Source organism: Neomonachus schauinslandi, chromosome 13 (genome assembly GCF_002201575.2).
Source record: "Neomonachus schauinslandi chromosome 13, ASM220157v2, whole genome shotgun sequence".
In the NCBI taxonomy this organism is placed as follows: Eukaryota; Metazoa; Chordata; class Mammalia; order Carnivora; family Phocidae; genus Neomonachus; species Neomonachus schauinslandi.
Window position 1 is genome coordinate 89,758,329 of NC_058415.1, and position 23,461 is coordinate 89,781,789.

At 48.5% G+C, this 23,461-nt stretch overlaps 1 protein-coding gene across 1 annotated transcript in view; it reads right to left on the minus strand.

The window, feature by feature from the left end:
• Positions 1-23,461, minus strand: part of DDX31 (DEAD-box helicase 31) — a 67,583-nt gene that overhangs the window by 22,302 nt on the left and 21,820 nt on the right. The window contains exons 14-17 of the mRNA XM_021691554.2: positions 21,599-21,658; positions 12,147-12,197; positions 10,413-10,552; positions 5,133-5,214 (exon numbers count right to left, since the gene is read on the minus strand). Coding sequence (XP_021547229.2) covers positions 5,133-5,214; positions 10,413-10,552; positions 12,147-12,197; positions 21,599-21,658 — 333 coding nt within the window. The remainder of the gene's footprint in view (positions 1-5,132; positions 5,215-10,412; positions 10,553-12,146; positions 12,198-21,598; positions 21,659-23,461) is intronic.

Consider the following 23,461-nt stretch of genomic DNA (forward strand, 5'->3'; position numbering starts at 1 on the left):
CACCAGGGAACAGTGTGAGCCCTAGTCCCTGCCTCCCATAATCCCCACAGAGGACAGGGTGCCCGAACTGGGCTTTAGAGTCTCTTTCACTTTTAAAGCTACCAGAGGAAGAACAAAGGGGAGTGAAGAAAAAGCCTCATTCTTTGGGTTGACGTCCCTCTCTGTATTAATAGAGACTTTAACAACCTGAAAATGTTTTTAGCTTTATCAAATCATTCCTGCTACCTGTTTGGTTGATGACAGTCTAGCTGATTTCATAGTACATGGTCCCCCTAAGGGTTTTATCCACTCGAATGTCAAGAGAAAAGTCACTCAGGAGCTGTGTTATGGAAGTGGACGTTTGCTATTGTCATTAACAAGGATTTTTTTTTTACCCTCAAATGCAAACTTTTTTTTTTTTTTGCTGCCCTCCTTTTGTTAAGCCACCTCGGCAACGCAACTGTCACCTTCCTTGTGTGTGTTTTTTTAATATGAATGTGAAATTAGCGAGGATGCCCTTTCCCCTGGCAGACAGAATCCTCTGTTATTAAAAAGTAAAGCACTTTAATAATGAAAACTTTTTCCTCTTTTTCCTGTGTTTTAACTGTTTAAAATTAATGAGAAGGGCAGAATGGTTGTCAAAGTGATATTGAAAGCCGGGCAGCCAGGACCGAATAAGCACAAAAATCCCTCTAGAGTGTTAGATAAACAGAGCTGCAGCCCGCCTGAATCCCTCTGTTGGTTATTGTATACATTCTGTAACAGCTCTCAGAATAGATCTGAGAGCCGGGGAGGCAGAGAGGTTTCAGAATTCCAATAAAGGCCTCAAATTAAAGACAGCCTGGTGCGAATTCCAGGAGAAAATTAAAGAGACCTCAAGCTTAAGTGACAGGTGACTTGCTTCTGTGTCACACTGTCAGGGGACTTAGTGATAATACGGCGATATATTACAAAGGGCTTTTCTTACTCCCCCTTTAGGTTTCAAAATGAGGCATCTTTTCTTCCCAACCAAAAAAAAAAAAATTACATACACACATATGTAATGTGTGTGTACAAGTGAAATAGGTAGAAAAAAGGCGATAAAACTAGGTTCACACGTTTGAAATGATGAGGTCAGTTTTAGTAAAATGTAAGAAAAAGTTAACGCAGAAAACATAATATACTCAGGAAAAAGCATGTCTTTCTCCCCCTACCCCCACTTTCAGAAATACTTTATTTTAAAATTACCCCTCTTGAGAATGAGGTATTTCTCAGTTGTCTTCTGGGGAGGACAGTCTAAATTTAAACTGAAGACAGGGCAGAGTTATGCACGCAGCACCATCTCAGCCCCAGACAGGTAGAATGCTGCTGCAACGAGAGCAGGTCAAAGCCCGGAGGGTGCACGAATGCCCTGCAGGACTGGCGCGCCCACCCCTCAAAGACGTGCAGACCCAGTAGTGTTTGTGAAGCTAGCCTGCAACTAGTAGACCAGGGCTAGCTTAGGAAACTGCAGTTCCAAGGGTCCACATTCAGTATTCCTTAGTCTGTAAAGCCCTACTGACATGTGGGACCTAGTAGGATTAATTTTGTAAGCTAACCAGTTACTTTGGTGTCAGTGAACGCCCAACCTTGCTGAGCGCTTTTTCTCTTTTTTAAAAAAGATTTTATTTATTTATTTGTGAGAGAGAGAGCAAGGGAGCACACAGAAGTTCGGGGGGTGGAGGAGAAAGAGACGCCCCCTGAGAGAAGAGACGATCAAAGGGACTGAGGGAAGGGGCTGCTGATCTCATTTTAATATCTCACCATGGCCCAGTTTTTTTTGTTAAGGTCCGTTTACAGGCATATTTCATAGGACAAAAAAAAAAAAAACTCGTAGAAAAAACATGTTTGGGTTGTGTGCATACTTTAAAGATGAAAATTTCACACCCATCAAGAGGCAACAGATGAGCTGAAGATACTCGGGCTGTATTTTTTGTTGTTGTAAAAAAGTTTTAGGTGGTAGCAGTGATGGGGGGGGGGGGTTGTTTTTTTTTTTTTTGGAAGCACATCTTGATATTGCTAACTTTGAAGGTGCTTTTAAAACTAAACGGAAGGATTTAGTTTTAATCATTTGATTGCCAAGTTGAGTTTCACCCTCATGCTTCCCTAGAACCTTCTGAGTGCTTCCCAGTAAAGCTGAAAGATCAAATTTATTCTCTTTGTAGGTGGGTGAACATTCGCACACCCAGACGTAGCCATATATATTTTATATACCTAAATATGAAATATACATTTTACAGATGCTTCACTCACTTTCTTTCTGTTCACAGAAGCCCAAAAATGTATGTGCCAAAGGGACATTTACAATGGACTTCAACCGAGGAGTCTGAGGGCCTTATAATGAGGTGTCTGGCTACGTGTATAAAAGACCTATTTACTGAGCCCACATTTATCTGTCTGGCACTGGTTCGTGTGCTAGACAGAACTGCCCATACTGAGAACAGCAATTAAAACAGAACTAAAAGTGGTATCTAGCATCTACTTTGTTCATCTTACTATTCACACGGATCACACACATGAAACACTCTTCCAGGCTGTAGATCTGTGTGGTAATTACTAATATAGTCAATTTCATTTAGTTTCTCTTTGGCCTCTGAATTCAAGTTAACTTTGGTTAAACAAGCCAGGTTTGCATCAACGGGACATGTGGGACCTAGTAGGATTAATTTTGTAAGCTAACCAGTTATTTTGGTGTCAGTGAAAGCCCAACCTTGCTGAGCGCTTTTTTTCTTTTTTAAAAAAGATTTTATTTATTTATTTGTGAGAGAGAGAGAGCAAGGGAGCACACAGAAGTTCGGGGGGTGGAGGAGAAAGAGACCCCCCCCTACTGAGCAGGGAGCCCCATGTGGGACTCGATCCCAGGACCCTGAGATCATGACTTGAGCCGAAGGCAGCCACTTAACCGACTGAGCCACCCAGGCACCCCGAACATTTTTTCTTTTTTAAAACGAAGTTCACCACACCTTAAAAATATAAAAATATTCTATTTGTCGGACGCCTGGGTGGCTCAGTTGTTAAGCGTCTGCCTTCAGCTCAGGTCATGATCCCAGGGTCCTGGGATCGAGTCCCACATCGGGCTCCCTGCTCGGCAGGAAGCCTGCTTCTCCCTCTCCCACTCCCCTTGCTTGTGTTCCTGCTCTCGCTATCTCTCTCTCTGTCAAATAAATAAAATCTTTAAAATATATATATATTCTATTTGTCCCTCTCTACCAAGGCAGGAGCTTGGGGCTGGAACAAATTGACATGGCCCAGAAGTGCATGGAGTATTTTCTGCCTCATTTTAGGTCAACCTCACAGCAACCTTCAAGATGGGCACCCTTGTTCTCAGTTTACAGATGGGAACACTGAGGCTGGAGAGAAGACAACCTGCCCAAGGTTGCAGAACCACCAGCAGGGACTGAAACCCAAGTCTGCCTGCCTCAGGGCCTCAGCAAGGCTTCAAGGCTGGCCTCACACCCAGGAAGGGACTTACGGGGTTTGGGGCTGGGTGTGGGGGAGTGGAGGGGAAGAGCCGAGCAAGAGCAAGGCCACCGGAGGGCAGAGGTGGAGAAATGGCCGTGGCTTGCTCCTGGAAGAGCAGAGGGCACTGGAGCTGCTCTGCCCCCTCCCCGGGGGAACGTCTGCAGCAGGGGCTCCAGCCACAGATGACCTCGACAATCAGCTCCCTGGACAGAACTGATGTGTGCCCGGTTCAGGGACAAACATCAACAACAGAGCCGGTCCCAGAAACAGTGTAAGTAAAGATGAGATTGGACTGAACCTTTACAGTCTCATTTTGTGACCTGACTGCTTGCTCTTATTTCTGGAGAGCAGGCAGATGCTAATGTTCCAGGTGACAGAGCAGAAAGCACTCGGCTTTGTGTCACTGAGTCTGAACTTTGAATTCCACATCTGCTACTAACTGATGATGACGATAAACACCCTTCAGAACTGTGTTGGGGTTTCCAGGTTCTTTCTTACTCAATCCTCCAATCTCCTAACCAGAAGAATACTAACATGACCTCAATTTGACATATGAAGAAACCAAGGCTTAGGAAGCTCCAGTACTTGCCCGGAGCCGCGGAGCTGGTAAATGAGATTAGGACTCCGACCCTGAGGCCGTGCCCTTAACTGCCCTGCTCTGCTGCCCGCAGGAACGGCCCCCCTGCCTCCCCCATGCTGTCCTGGGCCTGTAATTAAGTGTCCAGGGGAACAGGAAAAAACCCCACCTAGAAGTAGCTTAAGAAGCGTGCAATGACCAATGAATGGTTGGGTACTGGTCCGCTCCCTTGACAACGAACTATTAATATGGGATGTTTCATAACAAAATATTGCTTAAAACAACTGTTGATCAACTGAGTCTTTTAACTGTTTCTCTTGCTTGCAGGGATCTCTGTTGTGCTAGCGTTCACTGACCAAGTCTCAACTCTTCAGTCTGATCTATTCGGCTCTAATTTTCCAGTCTATCCTTAGGCTTGAGAAAACAAATGTAAAATATTCAAATAATTGATATTTCATAGACAAAACTGCATTCAGCAACATTATACACATGTATCTGTGACGTACCGAGTCATGGGTTGGAGTGGGGTGGGGGGGACGATTGCCTGGCAGAAAAGAAGCAGGAAAGGATGCTCCAGATCTCCATTTGGAACTGCATGGATAACACAGATTTTTCCCCCTAATGATCTCAACCTTTACTCTTCTTCCGTGTATGGCACTCACACTAAAAAATAGATGAACTAAGTGTGTCTGAAAGGAGACACAGAGAGATCTATTTCTTCCATGCTGTCTTGGGTGGATGGGTCCAGCCAGTCATCCTTGCTGATGATCTGGACAGGGACCACCAGGGCTGCGCATGTAACACTGCCTCCAAACTCACTCTAGGCCAGGAGGAGACCCCCTTTCTGGGAACCCTGCTGTGGCCTGGCGGACTTCCAGAATGGACAGCAGCCCATTAACCGGATGAGACTAGCAAACACAACCGAAGCAAAGAGAGAGAAAAATACAATCAAGGTTTGGCCTCATCTAATGTTCACGGTCCCTTAGATAGACGCCTGCTGGACAGAGGAACAAACTATCCCACGCACAAAGTCTCCACCACCCCAAATCAAGAAATCAGTCACGTCTGTTCGAGCAAGCATAATAATAAAACTCACCTGGCTTCCCCATCGGCTCCCTTTAAAACAATCATCCCTTGTCAGAACAGACAAAATATCTTCCATCTTAATCTCAGAAACGCTGTAAAAGGAAGAGCATATCAAGGTAAACTTCTTATTTTTCCAACATCTGGAATCTTGATGCATAAAACTGGCCTGTTCTCACTAATTAGATATAAAGTAGAAGCTACACCTTTACAGGAAATAGCTTCCTAAACCTCTAGAAGGAGTTTGGAAGGAAGGGACCTCTATGACGCGACAGGGACAGATGGGGTCATAATCCCAACGCTCTCCATCCTCTCTGGTGACTTTCAAACAGGCTACATTTAGACTCTCCTCTGTAGGGATCGCGTCATTATTTCTTAACACATCTCAAATACTAAACAAGGAGGCCTGCTTATTCATGGACTACTTTGACTTGAGCAGATGAAGAAATAAAAAAACATTTCGGATAGTCCCTTTACTTTTATACTTAAAAGAAGTGGGGGGTGGGGCGGGGTGGCCAAAGATCCTTAACTGTTGGGGTCAACTCCTCAGGGAAGGCTGACAAGTGACCACAGCACCAAACCCCTCTTCTCTTCCACCCAGAAGGGTGTCTACCCTCTTGCCTCTTAATTATTAAGGGGTGAGGGACAAATGACCTCTGAAGAATCCAGAGCTATGTACAAACAGCTGAGATCAGAATTTGGGCTTCACTTGTGAGCAGAAGCCATGCTGAGCCAGAAGAAGAGGCCCACCCTGCCTCGTGGCGGGGCAGGGAAGCCTCCGCGTCCCCCACGTCCCCCACGTCCTGCAAGGCCACGGCATTCAAGCACGGGAGGTGCATACAGATTCAAGTATTAGAGCCTAGGAAGAAGTGGGAGCTGCAGAAAACATACTTCCCAGGGAGAAGGAAAAAAAAAAAAAGGGAAGGAGGAGTTCTGGGGAGAAAAACAGATCATAAAAAGATAAATGATTTCCTTGTATGTTGTTTCTTTCCTTTTTTTTTTTTTTAATGTAACAGCAAATTAATACATGAATGGCAACCTCTCATGTGGGAGAAGACAATTCTCCCCCTTTCCCCCAAAGGTTACTCTGACAAAGCTATGAATGAAAATGTCACGTCTCTGACAGCGATTTACCTGAAATGTGTCACCGCTTCCCTTAACACCCCCAGCCCCCGCCCCTCCACATTCTCTTCCTCTGCTGCCAGCTCCCAGCCCCATGGATACGTGAAATCTTTTTACAGCAGGAGGAGTCAACCGGAGAAGGCAGAACATGTACTGCGAGGGTAGCAGTTTGGAGGAAAGGGCTCATGATTTCATGGAAAATCTATTTTTCATATGAGAGAGAAAAGCTGCGGCTGCTGAGTTTGCCTCTTGTTTATGCCTGGAAATCTGAAGGTGAAAACACAGCCCAGGCCTATCTTTTTGTCTAACGGACTTGCTCCTCTTCATCACCTTTTCTCTTGAGGGAAAAAAAGGAAAAGTAAAAGGAATATAAGGACTTGGGGGTGAGATCTGGAAGCAGGGAGAAGGAAACAAAGAATAAGGCCATTCAGAGTCGGGGATACAAAGAACTGAACACACCACCGAGAGGCACCGTGTTCTGACAGGTAGGGTGGTGTGGACACTGCGGCCAGGGCTCAGCCCCGCTGTGTGCGTCCACGTGACAGTGCTGGGCGACCAGGCACTGTAAGTGAACAGGAGCCGAGAATGGACTGGAGTGATTTACAGTTTAAAAGGGCCTTCCTCCTATTCTAAGACGTCGCTGCTTCCGAGGAACAAAGCCAATCTACTCGCTTGTTTATGGTTCTATCAACAGATTTGAATCACCCCGCCTTCCTATGAAAAGAGACAGATAAATAAATTCAGGGAACTGTCTCATGCCTGATCTAAGAAATACACATTTTGATGAAGCATTTACATTTTAATAAACCCATGACGACTTTCATTAGAAACACATTTAAAGGAGAAGTGGAAAACAGGGAAGAAGTTGGCAAACACCAGGAAGTCAGAAGGATGCAGAAACAAAGTTCCGAGTGTTTAGAGAGAGGTGGCAATGGCCCAGGGCGCCTGTCTCTTGCCCCTGCTGCTAAATTACACTGTCAGGGCGCGTTCCACGGTGCTCGGTGTACGAGCGCAGGCAGCAATTTGTTGTGATGGCCCTTGCTGCCTTGAGCCTCGGCCTGCCTTCCTGAATATCTCCTCTAGTTCATCAGCCGTCCTAGCATCCTGCTGCCTGGCTCCCAGGTTCTTTACGCACGACAGACAGACAGACAGACAGACACAGACACACACACAGACACACACACACACACACACACCCCTTCCTTCTCTCTGTTTTTTGTCGTTGTTGGTTTTGTTTTGTTTTTACTACTTAGCAGTGTACCTTTTGTATTCCAAAAATGTTCAAGTCTGCTTCTTTCCACGGCACACTTTGTAATCAGGTCTTCTTAGGTATAATATTTTGGTGTTAAGTCAAGATACCCAACATCCAGGGGCGCCTGGGTGGCTCAGTTGGTTAAGCGACTGCCTTCGGCTCAGGTCACGATCCCGGAGTCCTGGGGTCGAGTCCCACGTCAGGCTCCCTGCTCAGCAGGGAGTCTACTTCTCCCTCTGACCCTCCTCCCTCTCATGCTGTCTCTCATTCTCTCTCTCGCAAATAAATAAAATCTTAAAAAAAAAAAAAAAAAAGATACCCAACATCCAGCCCTTCCTCAGAAATCAGAAAGCATGATCCAAGGCTACAACATAACGTCAATCTGGTATTTCAGGGCTGGGAGGGGGGTGGTATTGATTACCTCAGGCCCACAAAGCAGTCAGTGGATCAGGGGCACAAAGTTCAGTGGGTACGTTTTCAGGGCAGAAAACGAGTGAGGCTGGACCCCTCCAGGACTCTTCCTCCCTTGAATGGATGTTCTCTCCACAAAAGACCTGACTCTCTTCCTCTGGGTACTTCTGTCTTCGTCTTTCTGAACTTCCCCTGCAAGTCCAAATCTGAGAATCCCTGGATTATGGAGCTGTCTCCCGAACGTGCACTTGGTTGTGTTGGATTGCCCACAAATAGTGCTGGCACAGTTTTTTCCAGAGGAGACCGTCACAGACAACGAGTGTACTTCTTGTATCTTTAAAATACACGTGGCTCGCTAATAATTCAGGTTGGGGCCAACTACTATTCTCCCCTGAGTTTAGGTTTACATTTGAACCCTTCATAGCCATCACCTGAATGCATTTATTAAAGAAAGCTTGAGAGCGGGAGAGAGGCAGAGGCACCCGGGCACACGACTTTGGGGCTGGCCAATTATTGCCTGACCTCACGACCGCGGGTACCCACTTTTCTGAGCCTATTGGGTCCAAGCAAATGAGCACGGGAGAACCTCCAGGAGCTGCTGACAGGAAGGCCCGGAGAACATGAATCTGTAGGTCTAGAACAGAAGGTGGGGGAAAGACAGCCGAGGGGTAAGAGGCCGCCAAGGCGCAGTGACATGTTCTCCCGTGGATGACAACACCCGGCTCTGAAAACACTTTCTGGAGGTCTACAGGTTCCCCTGCCAGAGGAAAACAGTCACAGCGCCGTGACAGGCTCCCAGCCTATGAGGATGGCGGAAGGGAAGATGGGAGAAGGGGCTACGAGGGTTTTCATTCCACCCCCCAGTGTTTCCGGGATCCAGCTGCCCAGTCGAGCGAGCGCCAGCCTAGGCCCTGAAAGCGCCCGTAGGAAGGATCGGCCAGCCCCAGGGCCTGGGGAAACCAGCTGGAGAGGAAGCTCTTGGTAAAAGGGGATTGACCAACTGAGGGCCAGAACTCCTCTTACAAGTGAGATAAAATATGCAGTCTTCCTGAAACCAATAGAAACCACTCTTTCAATGGTGATGTTGTTTGAAGATATTAAATGACAGGAAAACCCAAACCAGCATTAGCTGGGCCCACTCAAAATCGCCACCAGGTTCATCAGGAGTGGGGTCCTGCCTCCCTACCACTGAAGGGTGTACATAGCCCATAGATGTTCCCACGAGCAACCCCCAACTGCTGAGTGCTGCGAAGTCCACCCCGGGTGCAGGGAAGGAGGGAGAGGGACAGCTCTGCAGGTGGGAACAATGGTGGGCTGGTGGGGACGGTCACAGGCAGCTCTCGTGTGGGTGGCCTGCACTTGGTCCCCAGACCAGGTCCCACGCCACCTGTCTGGAAATTTCAGTGCAGGTGCAGAATGCAACGATTCTGCCAGCTCTATACTTTAGAGAAAATGTCTCATCACTTTCTTTGATGCTTTACATAAACCACTGGGCTGGGCAAGGCAAAGCACCGGCAGACGAGGCCCTCGGGCGCAGGCGTACGGCGGAGTCATGCGCCAGCCTCACAGCGTCGGTTCCAAGCAGCAGGGCAGCCCTCCAGGCTCCCGTGCGCGGCAGGATTCCTGTCCCACCCTCCTGGGCACACGCACAGGACTCTTCCGTGCCTCCAAAAACACTTTCCATATCACTGTGCTATGTCTGAGCAGAAGAAATTCTTGCAAGTAGACCACTGTGAAAAACCACATGCCTTCAGCAGCCCATTATTAAGCGCCTGTTACCTCAGCTGCCGGAGCTTGTATGGAAAACATGACAAAACATTCATTTCTGTGACCCAGGTGAGTTCTTTCTGCTTCCACTACATTTGCTCCCGGCCAGGTTGAGACGCTCTTCTCTGTCTCTGCTTCGCTTGTCCTTCCTGGGCGAGGTCCAGGCCCGCTGGAGGCCCTCCCCACTGCTCTGGCCCGCGGTCGTCGAGCTGGCGGGCCAGGGCTGGAGCGGGGGCCTCGCTCGGGGTGGTGGGCGCGCAAGATGGTGGCCGCACAGCCCCGGCTGCCCAAAAAGGTTTCTTCCCTGGGTTTATTTGGGAGGGGGTGCTGTGTGATGAATCAAAAATGTTATTTTTTTCAAAGACAAATCATCTTTAAAGATACAAAATGTTGAGTGTGTAAAAATAAAAACTGAATAAAAAAGGTCTTCAAGCAGCTGGCTGTAAGGGCTGTGCACACATCTCTGACAGAAAGGAAAATGAAACACAGACCTCTATCTTACAGAAAAACCATGAGCAACAGATCGTTCCATGCCTTAGTCTGGCAATGCAATGCAAATTGTCATGTGCTGACGGCATGAAGGGTTTTAGTGTTTGCCTGCCACTGGCTATTCTGGGACTCATTCAGGGATCACAAGGGTTAATGGCTCTTTGTCAGCTTACAAGGCCCATCCACTGTAGAAGGCGACAGAAAGTTAATTAGGTGAGATCAGGCGAAACCCCGTTCAGGTTTCTGACTCACTTGATTTTGTGAGAAGCCAGCGAGTTGACATATTCTGCCTCCGAAGGAGCCAAAATGAGCAGGCTGCTCCCATGGCAGCCAATCCGGGCGGTTCTCCCGATCCGGTGGATGTATTCAGCAGGTGAAGGTGGCGCATTGTACTACAAAGGGTAACAAAAATGAAGCATCCACAGATCAAGGGACTGCCATTAATTGGAAGTGCAATACCCCTCACCTGCCTCCAGGTATCCCAAGAATTAAACCCTGGTGCTATGGTTACCCTCACGCAATCCCAAGGAGAAGTCACTCAACCCTGAACTTGGAAATAACGAAGCTCTGACACACAAACATGAACAGCGGCCAAGTTTGCGATGAGCGAGCTGCCTTCCCGTCCCAGTACCTCCTTTGTAATTTTACTTCTCCACAGGTCTCTTCATTTTCCTATCTGCATCTTTTCACCGTGGTGACCGTGCAAGGTTAAGTTGGAGGCAGGCAGGGGCACCCTTCTGTAGGATGGCCGCGTGACCGTGGCCTGCTTCCGTGGCAGACACAGCAATGAGGCGGAGGACACAGAGGACTGGACGGGGTCAGGAGGAAGGGGCCGGCTGCTCTGATCAGACTTCACTCTAGCTGCCAGGCCGCCAAGAGCTGGTCCCCAGCACCTCACTGCACTCCCACTCAATCCCAATGGCACAGAGCTGTGGGGCAGCTGAGAGGCCGGTTCCCCTCCCACAGGGACTTGCTTCTGCTCCCAAGGACAGCATTCCTGACTCGAGGGAAAAGGCAGACTCTAACTCAGCAGAATGCATTACTGCATATTCTCTATGGCAATAACTTCATCACCATGAAAAGGAATTGACCATCTAACCATTCTTCCTTTTTGTTCTCTGCTGCTACACGACTCAAAGATCAGAGGCCCAAAAGGAATAGAATGTATAGGGGAGGGGCAGGCACACAAATCTAATCAATCTGATGATACAGAAAAGCTCTGAACAACCAATTTTATGTGTCTGCCCCCGCCCCCCCATATTAAGATTATCCTGCCTTTTTATCTTTACTTTGCTCCGTGGCCATCAGGAAAGAAGACTCAATGCCTCTAGTTGAAAAGTGGCCTTCTGCAGTGAGCAGATCAAATTTCCTAGCCAGTGACAGGCATGCAATTCCACTAAAATGTGAATAAACCATGACTCACATAAATGGGGCACATGTCCCCTGGCCCTCACACAGAAGGGCTTAAAACTACCATTCTGCAGACTAACGAAAAGAAAAAACAAAACTGAAACCAGCAGACTCTAGTGTTAACACCTGTACCCTCTGGCAAAGTGTCTAAGGCTAGAGGTATGTGTAAGATGCTGTCAGGGACTTAATTGCCCCCTGCAGGTCAATGTACATGGACACCGCTCTCAGGACAGCTGAGCCATCTCCTTCTGGACACAATGAGACCTCCCAAGGGCCCTGGTAATTCCTCTTATTTTCAGATTGCTGAAACTTTGTGTGTGACATGCATTTGTCTGGGAGCAGGGGAGCCTGCCCCTCCCTCCCACAACTGCTCAGCCTGGCTGTTTCCCTGCAGCAGCTAGGTGGGCTGGGTTAGGGAAAGATACCAGGAGAATTGTGCAGGTAAGGCTGGTTGCTGCCTGGTTACCAGGGCAACACCCAAGAGGCTAATAATAATTATTCCACTTACAGCCAAGGCATCTACTCACAGTCATATATTCCTGCATGGAGCTCACACCTTAACAACTAAAAAATTACCTGAACAATCCACGTGACTTGAGGGAGATCTAAGCCCCGAGCTGCAACATCCTTCAAAACAGAAAAGAATATGGCTTAAGACTGAGTTTCTGAACCTTTTTTGGGCCATGGATCCACCTGATAATCTAATGCAAAGTATGAGGGCTCACCACCCCCCAGTGTGCACAGGCAGGTACACGTGAACACACGTACACATGTGCACGCATGCACGCATACACACACGCACGCACACATGCATGCACGCACACACGCATGCACGCACACACGCATACATGCACGCACACGCATGCGCCGGCATACAACTTCAGGGACCCACTGAAGTCCATCTGTGCTTGAAAATTCTACCTTGGGGGTAAGTCCTGCAGAATGTGTTGGTGAGGCTGTCACCACCCACTCTACCAGAACATAAACTGTTAGCCCAAGAACTGAAGTCATTATCCGTTGCATCACGTAACAACTATGAAAATTTCTAGTATGTATTATTACTTTTACATTTTCTCTGAAGAACCACTCTATGATCAATGCATTCATGGGCTATTACCCCCACCCCTTCCCTATCAGCAATGCCTAACAGTGATATGGCTTTGAGACGGTGTCTGGAAGATCACCCCAAAGTATTCCCTTGTGGAGGTGAGGTGCAAAGTCTTTACGGAGGACTTATCAACCTCAGGTAGCTGTAAAGATCAAGTAATGTCCCACCTCTTCAGACAGTTAAATTACACCACCAGCCAGAGACTTAATCAACCACACATAAAAACTGCAAAAGCAAAGGAGATACATTTCTTTTCAGCTGGTTGCCACCCAAAAAGCAAAGGCTCTCTGCTCTCTAGTGTCTGTCTGACCATTCTGGCAGGGACTCGAGAATGGGTACCTTTCGGTTGTCAGGGATAAACTGACGCTGGGCATTCGTGTTCAAGCACGACAGTCATAATGAGAATATCCCTAGTCAACATTTCCTGAGCACTTACTATACACCAGACACTGTACCGCTTCACCCGCTGGTTGCATCTCAAGTGATCTTCCAAATAACTCCATAGAACAACGATTACTCCCATTTGATGGATGGGAAACCAAGGTTCGGACAGATTAGGTAACCTGTCCAGAGACACACAGCTAAGAAGTAGAGGCAGCCCTCAAATCCAGGTCCCTCTTACTTTTCCAAGGCCATATTATGCTGTTCCACCATCGAAAAAGAGGCTGCACCCCTCCTAAGATGCTGGTGGGAATGCAAAATAGTATAAAACCCTACAGTAGGAAATTTGGTGGTATGCAGCAAAATTACATATGCACTTGCCCTCTGACCCAGATGCAATCTCACTCCTAGAAATCCATCCCAAAGACACACTGGCAAAAAATACAACATGCTGCATGCGCAAAGCTACTCATTTCAGCAAAATCTGTAATTGCAGGTGTAGAAAAAGCCCCAGTGTCTGGCAGGAGACAGGTGGACTAAAAGACGGCTGTACTGACCTCCTTCAGCAGAGCGTCCTACAGCTGAGACAGGAGGGAGGTGCCAGTGCAGACATGGAGAATCTCTACGATCTGTTCTGGGTGTGCAGAGTAGGCTTTTGTGTGAGAAATGAGGGAAATACAAATATATCTGCTCGTATTTCAAAAAGAAATAATGGACGAGAAAAGCCAAAAGCTCGCAAAAAGTGACCTGCAGGGGAAGGGATCGGGGGTGGCAGACAAGGGTGGAAGCTGGACTTCCTTGAAGAGACTTTGATAATCTTGACTGTGAAACAACGTAAATGTTTTGACATAACTAGAAAGACAAGGAGCTGTCACGCCACAGGAAGTACGGAGTGTCACCTGTGGTGTATTCTTGCCCAAAACAAAAGCAAATCTAACCAGGTGCGTAGCCCCAGCTCCTAGTTTACAGAAGTGCAGGGAAGGGAGGAGCACACTGGCCCAACCAAAGAAGTCAAATCCCGAATGTGGAGTATTCTAAAGCAGGGACAGTCTGGTTTCTTCCAGAAAAAAATTCAAGGAAAAAAAAAGAGGGTACCAAAAATGAGACATGAAATGGGTAGATGGATAAATGGAGAGATTGCCAGGGAGCCTACGCCTGGAAGGAGGCTCACCAGAACTATCACCTGTGGTTATCTTCAGGGAGAGGGATTAAGGTGATTTTTATGTTTCTCTTTGTGTTTTCCTCTGTTGTTTGCTTTTTCTCTCAATGAATGCTTAGTATTTCCTCCCAAATTTTTATCTAGAAAAAATTAAACAGAAAAGCTGGAAGAATACTACAATGAGCACTCGTGTATCCTTCATCCAGATTCATCAACCGCTAATCTTTGCACATCTGCTTTTTTTCTCTCTACACGTTTTCTGAGCCATCCGAAAGTAAGTTGCAAATACCATGTTTTATTCCTAACTACTTTCACGTCTCTCCTAAGTAAAAGGACATTCTTCCTCACAAACACAATACCAGCATTATACCTAAGAAATTTAATATTAAATAACTTTCTAAAAAAGATTTTATTTATTTGACAGAGAGAGACACAGCGAGAGCAGGAACACAAGCAGGGGGAGTGGGAGAGGGAGAAGCAGGCTTCCCGCTGAGCAGGGAGCCCGATGTGGGGCTTGATCCCAGGACCCCGGGATCATGACCTGAGCTGAAGGCAGACGCTTCACCGACTGAGCCACCCAGGCACCCCAAATAACATTATTTTCTAATAATCACCTCATATTCAAATCTCTCCAACTGCACCTAAGATTGACTTTTATAGATGTTTTTATTGCCCAACTCAGGAATGACTCACAGATCATGCATTTTTTTTTTAAAGATTTTATTCATTTATTTGAGAGAGAGAGAATGAGAGAGAGAGAGCACATGAGATGGGGGAGGGTCAGAGGGCGAAGCAGACTCCCTGCCAAGCAGGGAGCCCGATGCGGGACTCGATCCTGGGACTCCAGGATCATGACCTGAGCCAAAGGCAGTCACTTAACCAACTGAGCCACCCAGGCGCCCATCATGCAATGTTTTTATTATATCCCTCTAGACTTCCATAATCTAGAATGATATCCCTGCCCTTAATATTTATTTAGTTTTTTGACAACTCAATTGTGAAGGAGTCCAGGCGTCTTGAAGGACGTCCCGGAATCTTGTGTTTGTCTAACTGTGTCCTCGTGGTAAGATTCCGGGGGAGCTTTCCGGTGGGTGTGCTTCCCAGTACCTGATGCCAGGAGAGCCCGAGGGCAGCCTGGCCCGCACTGTGGGGAGCTGTGCAAGATCCCCCGAGGAAGTGGCATCCAGGTGAAGGGACCCTTCTCCTTCGTAACTAATCAGTAAACTGGGAAGTGAAACTTTGAGACTGTTTCCCAAAACCTTTTGCCCAGAGGCCCTAGCGTCGCCTGACGCTGCCCGTCTGCACCAACGGTTGCCTTGGTGGCAGCAAGCGGATGGCTTCCGAAGTCTGTCATTCCCTTCTTCCATTTAATAGTTGGTGTTTTCCCGTAAAGCACAGCTCGCCTTTCTCTCCCCTTACTCTGCATGCAGAGAGCTTTCCGGGAGAACAATAACCCTGCGCAAAGTCTCTGCAGGAAGCACGCTGAGACGCCCGCGCCCCGTGTTGCCCAGAGTCAGGGGTGGGAGCCGAGGAGGACACTGGCCCGCCAGCATCTAACCCACTGGGAGGGGCCACTGAGGGCAGGCTGGGATTTGTCTGCCTTCGCTCCGACTACACCTGAGCTGGCGGGTTTCCTCTGAATGGTGGCTAGGCTGCATTTATTAAGTGTTAAGTGGGAGTTTAATGTACTAAGTGTGTCAACCACCCACGAAGTGTTTTCAGACAGCTCCCATTGCCCGGAAAACTGAAGGTTGATGTTCCAGAGCTGATGCCTTTGAGAACACAATTTAGAGAGTTCTCTGTCTTAAAGGGGAGCAGGCACTGCTTTCTACACTAACCACAGTTGATGTCTTTAGAAAAACTGACGGGTTCTTAAATCTGCTAAGCTCTTGTTAAGAAGTGATTTATTTTATTTAAGCGCTCTGCAGTGGGAGATGCATGTAGACAATGGGCTGTCTGAGCTTTACAGACAGGCTTTGTAAAAAATTTAATGCTCATCGGTTTAGTAAATTCAACCAAGAAACACAAATGAAACTCTAAAATAGCATATGACGTTCGTGGAACTCACTGAGCACACTTTCAGCCACAGTAAGGAAGAATGCCAGTAGCCTTCATGGGACAGTTCGCGGTTCTATTTTCCGCTTGGGTGATCTGGGTCCGGGGGACTGGCTGAGACACCATCTTCCCATCTCCCACCACTTCTTGGTTTGGGGTGGGGGACCCTCACTGACAGCCACCCCTGCTCAGGCTTCACCCGGCCATTTCTGCAAGTCCTCCTTCCTATTCTCAGCCTAGGCTACCACAGACAATGAGACAAAGGGATAACCTTCAGGGTCTAGGAACAGAGAGAACTGGACTCCACTATCCCTCTACAGCCATACCATCCGGGCAAGTCAACGCACCTCCCTGACCCTCAGTTTACCCACCTCTACAATGGCTATAAGATTCACCCTATTTATCTCATGAGGTTGCTGTGAAGACCAAACAAGACTATGCATGTGGAAGTGCACTGAGAATTACAAATCCAAGGATTTCCTTCCATGACGAAGTAGGAATCAGCACGGTGGCGATTAGGCAGTGGTGTGATTCTCCTCACACCCACCACCCAACCGGGGCAGAGGACTGCAGAGAAGCCGGGGTCTGCTCCATCCTCCAGAACACCACCAGGCAGCAGCATGGGATCGACAGGAAACTGACCTGCCCAGGTCTCAGCAAAGGCTTCGGTTCTCTGCCCTCTTAGAACTTAGACCCAGCCCAACTGTATTCCTTTGAGCTAATTAGGGCAAAAGAATTGCTAAAGTCAGTTCTGAAAGACACTCAACGGTGAGGCCTTGAAGGCCCAGGGCTTGACAATTGGCTGCCTCCATGAGACCAAGGAGTACAGATGGAAGGCAGCTTGCTCAGGTGCCAGCCTGTCAGTTGGATTAAAATGACTCATTTATTTACCCAAGAACCTCGCAAAGTGCTTTTACTAACAGGGAGAGGGGGCCTGCCGGCTCTCTGAGCAAGGGACGCAGCAAATTCGCCTCTGCCGCCTCCCCGGCCTGCCAAAAGTCATTATTGCCGTGTGTGGAAAGCCATCAGCAGGGTACAGGCCCCCGTTGTCCGGGTGACAGATTGGGCTGCGTAATCAGAGGAGGAAGGAGAGAGTGCAGAAGCTGTCAGAGGCGAGAGATCTTGGCTGGAGCCGCCAAAAAACTGGCAACATGAGTTAGCGTAACTGAGTAAACAGCCGACCATCTCCAAATGATCTTGCCATTAACACAAATGAAATAAAGTGGAAAAGAGAAACTTTACCTCAAAAGCACGCCCCAGAGAAAACCAACAAAGTCTACATTTATTGTCAGTGGTGAAATGACGTTCCCGTGACTCTCACGGTCTCACCTCCTGGCCTCCTTTGTCTCCCAGCCTCCTGGCACAGTGGAAATTCCCCAGGAGGAGGGAAATTAAGAACTGCACAGACATAACAGCGTGCCTCAAGACAAAAAAACAACTGAGAAGGTGGAGAAAAGCAGCAGCACAGGTGATTCAGGTGTCTCTTCTGAAAGAAAGCCCATGCTGGAAGGCCAACCGAGATGCAGTCCAACGGAGAACCGGCCAGCAGACCAAGGGGAGTGGGAGTGCCCTGCGTGCCGGGAGAAAGGTTACCGCGCTCCGTTTATCCGGGGACGAGCAGGGAGCGCCACGTGTACAAGAGAAAGCCCAGTGTCGGCCTTACGACCGCAGACGGCTCAGGAATATCATTTTCCAGTCACTCCGTGGTACTTCCCTCTACCAACTCATCCACGTAACAGTGGTGTTGAAACCCAACTTTCCCGTCCTTTGGCTGAGGGTGAGTTCTTCACCAGAAGCAGATGGAAGTATTTTGTAGGTAACCCAATATCTCCTGATTCCTTTGATTTCTTTATTCCATTTAGGAAAGTGGGTTTTGAACTTTCAAACGGCTCCTTCCTGCTAATCCCTACTCCCTTCTTGACTTGGCTGCTTCTTCGATCTACTTCTCCGGAGCACACAAACTTACATTTCGAATGTTTAGTAAGGACCGCTCTTTCCAAACTGGTCTCTCCTGCCTGGCCTGGCCTCTCACTTTGGCCTACGCTTCACACCGGCATGGCCTCACACAGTTACTGAGAACCCACAGTACACACAGTCAGGTACCAGGTCCTGAACGGCTGCATAAAATTAGAAAGGTCCTTGCTTTAAGATGTTCATAATTAAGATGAAAGAAAAAAACACACAAACACAAACACACACACACACACGCACACATCCTTAACTGCTCCTAATAGCAGAAATGTCGGCAGGGAGGAAAATGGATCGGGGGAGGGATTTTCCCAGTAACTAGCAGCACTGGGAGTTTCTGACTGGTTCTGCCACAGTTCCCAACTTCTCACACAGACGTTCAGTCTCCTGAGCTCATTAAAAGATCTTGGGATGAGAAATCAAAATGGCAAAAGGTATGGTATAAAGAGGAGGGAAAATCCCCCTGCCACAATTAACAACAGGATTCCTCTTTACCGAAAGAAGCCGGTTCTCCATCTGCCTTGTCCTGACATGGCCCCCGTTCCTCATTAACACTACGGAGGCTCCTGGAGAGCATGCAGAGGGCCTGGCAAGCAACAGGCTGCTTAAAAGGACACAGAGTGACAGCATCTCCCCAACCTAGCCATGATCTACTGCAGCGGGTCTCCTGTGCCTACAGCTCTTGGGCACCAGAAGCTTCAGGCTGAAGCAAATGAAAATGGCAGAGCTAGCAGGAATTCGGAGAGGGTGAATGAAGAGCTCCTCATCACCAGGGACCATGTGCTCGAAGCCAGGCTTAGAGATGGCCGGAAGTGAGTCCCTCCACCCCATGGCCCTTCCCTAGTAATCTTCACCACACGATGAAGAAGAGGTGAGGCTGGGCTGGCAGGCCAGCATACTGGAAGGTTCCTCAACAAGCAAACAAACACACACCAAGAACCTATAGTGAAATCAGAGAGTGAGAGTCGGCTTTCTGTGCGGCACTCGGGACTGGCAGGGGGCAGAGGAGTGGGGGTGCTGTTCTCTGCCAAGTCAGGGGCGCTCTTTGCCTGGATGACCTTACTTTGTCTGTAGGTATCAGCCAGACGAAACAAGGAAAGTCGTCATAGGCTTCTGACCCCATTGAGAATTATCTTTAAAAAAGAATGACCTTTACTTCCATGTAAACCTACTAAAAAGACCAAAACCAAAACCAACCAAAACACTGAACTTCAAATCCCTGGAGTCCTCTTTGAGACCCAGAGCTGACCCATGTCTGTAAAAAACACCAGGAGACTTAAAAATATTCCACCAGGGACAAACCCAACATCTTAAAGGTCAAAGATAAAACATTCTGTTCCTGTCTTAAACTCCCACACAAAGGTTCCTACCTTTCGATATGGACAACCTGTAACATTCACCCCTCAGGTACATCATGTGTATGAAAAAGACGATTTATTCCCACTAGCAAGCGTAACTTTAGCCTCTCTCAGTCTTCAGAAAAAGGCAGGCAGATAGTGGTGGTTTTCAACACTGCGTTTCTTGAGCCCCAACTATCCACCCGTTCGGTCCACAAATACTGAGTGTGTATGCACACCTGCTCCGTGCCAGACACTGACAGGGGACTGCAGACAAGACACAGTCCATCTCTAGGGGCTCATGATCGTGGGGGGAGGACACCTAAAACCAGGTGTGATGAGTGCCATAAAGAAGTGCAGGGTGCAGTGGGAGTGCCTAATGGGAAAAAACTGGGGTTCCCGGAGTTAACTTTCCGGAAAAACTGAAATTGAAGCGGAGGCCGAAGGAGGGGCTAGTCCAAGTCAGGGCGGGCTTCCCAGGCAGAGGGAATGCACGTACGAGGCCCCCAAGGCCAGAAAAAGGAGGGATGCTGCATTCAGGGAGCAGGAGGAGGAGCCTGTCTGGCTGAGGGCAGGGAACAAGGGGGGAAAGTGGAGACCAAGGAGACAGGAAGGGGTCAGGATCCAGCAAGTATTATTGGACACGATCAGGACTGTTGACAAATTTCTTTGTCAAACAGATCATCTGGACTCATCTTCACTGTAGACCCGGCCTTTACAGGTGGTTGAGCGCAAACACAAGCATCTGATTTGCGGATGGGCTTCACAAAGGGTAGGGCCCCTGGTCAGACTTGGTCTTCCTCAGGAGGCAGGCGTTCCAGTAGTGACCATTCCCAGATCTGCACAACTGAGTCACAGAGCCACGGTTTGCCACACTCGTGTGAGAACTGGCACCCTGTGATAAATGGGTGACTGGACAGCCACCTCGTGCAGAAGAAACAAAGCCGTACTCACTCATAAACCCTGCGTCTGGGAAGAGGACAATGCCTGTTACCTTGAAAACTGAATGCAGACCAGGGGTTCCTTAAAATGTAACTGCATGGGCACCTGGGTGGCTCAGTCAGTTAAGCATCTGCCTTTGGCTCCGGTCATGATCCCAGAGTCCTGGGATCGAGTCCTGCATCGGGCTCCCCCTGCTTTGCAGGGAGCCTGCTTCCCCCCTCTGCCTCTGCTGTCACTCCCCCTGCTTGTGCTCTCTCTCTCTCTCTCTCTGTCAAATAAACAAACAAAATCTTAAAAAAAAAAAAAAAAGTAACTGCATGAAAAAGTGAGGCCTAGACAACAGCCAACAGTCTGTTCTGCCCGGCACTCGCCCACTGGATGACCCGGTTTCAGTGCAACTTCAGGACTGCGTGGACAGGGATTTCTCAGATACCCAGGTGGGGGTTAAGTTATACCATCCAAGATGGCACCAGGAGGGAAGATACTTTAATCTTGGGAGCTGGCGACAACCATGGTGAAGTGAATCCCCAGAGAAGGGGGCACCGAAAGTGTGAGTTTTCAATCTCAAAAGAGCACGCGAGAGGCCATCCAAGAGGCCAGCTCTGCGCTGCAGGCGGCGGCCACGTGAGCCCACCAGGACTGAGGCTGAGTGACCTGGCCCCAAAAACTGCAGGGCAAATAATACAAATAATAGTTTTAGACAGCAGCAAAGAAAATCTGTCCAAGCACATCTATTTTCCTTTTAAAAAAGGCGAGCAGAGGCAAGGAGAGTGGTTCTGTTGAGAAGAGACTTTCTCAGCTCTAATTACTCCCGATAGCTGTAATTTACACGTTTTTGGTGGATAGAAATCGCCCAGATTCACACATTTTCAGACCAACAGCTGCCACTATTAGTGAGCAAATCGGCATGACTTCTGCATGGTGGCACAGTCAGGTGACACACCAGAAGTGCAAGGCGACCCGCCACACCCAGAAGCCCCTGCTAGCCCGGATCCCTGTGGGGCTGGCCGCGAGGCAACCTGGCAAGAGGAAAGGCAGGGGGTCCTGGCCTCCCCGTGGAGTGCAGAGGGGTACATACCGTACAGAGAAGGACGCCTGTCTTGGAATGTGAGAATTCTTGAAACACTGCTGTTCTTTCCTACAAAAACAAGGAAAAACACTGCCTTATGACTCCGAGGTCAGTCCCAGCAAGTAGGCTTAGATTCTCATAACTCCCCTGGTTCCTACTGCTAGAACTACTTCTAGGCACTGAGAGGCTTTACCAAGAAAGAGGAAGAAGTACATCCTTCCCATCTTCCCGTCAGACCTGTCCTTCCGGGACTAGACTTCTCCAACTGTAACAAAGTCATGGAGCGCTGGGGGCAGCACATCTCAGTGAGACAAGGCTGGGGGTGGGGGGGGGTGCGGTACACCCTTCAGGGACAGCCGATATCAGGAGCAGGCAAGGCCCAAGGCCACAAGTTACTGTTACTCCCGGTTCTCAACTCAGAAGTTATTCTAAACACGTTTTTCTTCATGCCACGTAGTCCAGAGGCATGAAGAACAACCACCTTTCCTGCAGAGCAATTTTTTAAAAATGAATTTTAAAGAAAACTTAAAAATTATAAAACCATATATTTCAACTGGAGAAAGTTATATATTTTAAGTCAGAGGAAGAAAACCAAATCATCCCACCACTCAAAGCAAACAAACCCCATCGCAGGCAACCCCTTCTGGGCACGTGACCCAAGATGTGGCTTAAGGAATGGCAGTACTCTACTTCTACTACTAACATGCTCGTGTACCAACAGGATATGAAGGTCCTTTCATGCCAACAAATCTGCGTTCAGCTCAGTCGATGCTCCGTGATGGGCACGTGATGGGTGGTTGTCTCCGATTGTTTGCTATTACGCCCAATGCTGGAATCAACACCTTCACAGATAATCTGTTGTACACGTGTTTCATCACTCCCTTGGGGTAAAACCCTAAAGGCAGTCTTGCTGTACCACAGGGTGTGTCCACTCGAAAGGCCCGCCAAGGGCACGCTCAACGTGGCCCAAGTCACCGCACAGTGAGCAGCTCAGACTTGGCCGTGTCTGTCTGTCAGCAATAGAAAAAGGAATACCACCAAACCACGAAAAATGTGGAAAAAAGGAAAAAGTGACGTCTCTCCTTCTGCTCGGGCACAGCCATCACGCCACTAGGGTGTACCTCGTTCTGGTCCTTCCCATGCATCTCCTTGGTCACGTGACTGGAAGCCCCAGGCACAGCTCACTGGGCATGGTGGGTAATGACAACCAGCACGCACGGCCTATGCTCTGTGGGCCTGAACTCCGCCTCATCCGCACAAAACCCCATGAGCAGTACTATCACCACCCCCGTTTCCAGGTGGAGGAACTGAGGCACAGAAAGGTGAAGTCACTTCTTGCCCAAGGGACGTGCACCCAGCAGAGGATCGGACTGGCACCTGCACCCAGGGAGCTGTGTGCCAGAGCCGGTGGCCAGGCCCCGAGGAGGACAGCTGCACTTGCCCAGAGTGCTTCACGGTCTTTAGAAGGGTCATGTTTAATGGATACATTGTAGAGTGAAAATTAGAAAAAAAATCAGGAAAGTTCATAAAAGCCCGTGAGATGTCCTGTGGACTGGACGCAACGTATTCAGATTTGGGGTAAGGAAAAAACTGCCAAACCCGGAGCATTCCTCACAGCGATCAGGCAGCAACTTCTTCAAACGGCAACTGCTCCCTAACACTCACAAACGTGGTCAGGGCCACGTCAACCACCAGGGAGACCATGCTAAGGTCACACGGAGCAGCGGCCAGGCAGATGGGACTGGGCTGGTTTTAGCTTATCGTGGGACGAGAACACCAGTAGAGCGGTATCTAGAGGCACTGCCTCCCATCTTCTACCCATCTCATGAGAAGGCCATGAAGGCGAAACACTTAACAAACAGCACAACGTAA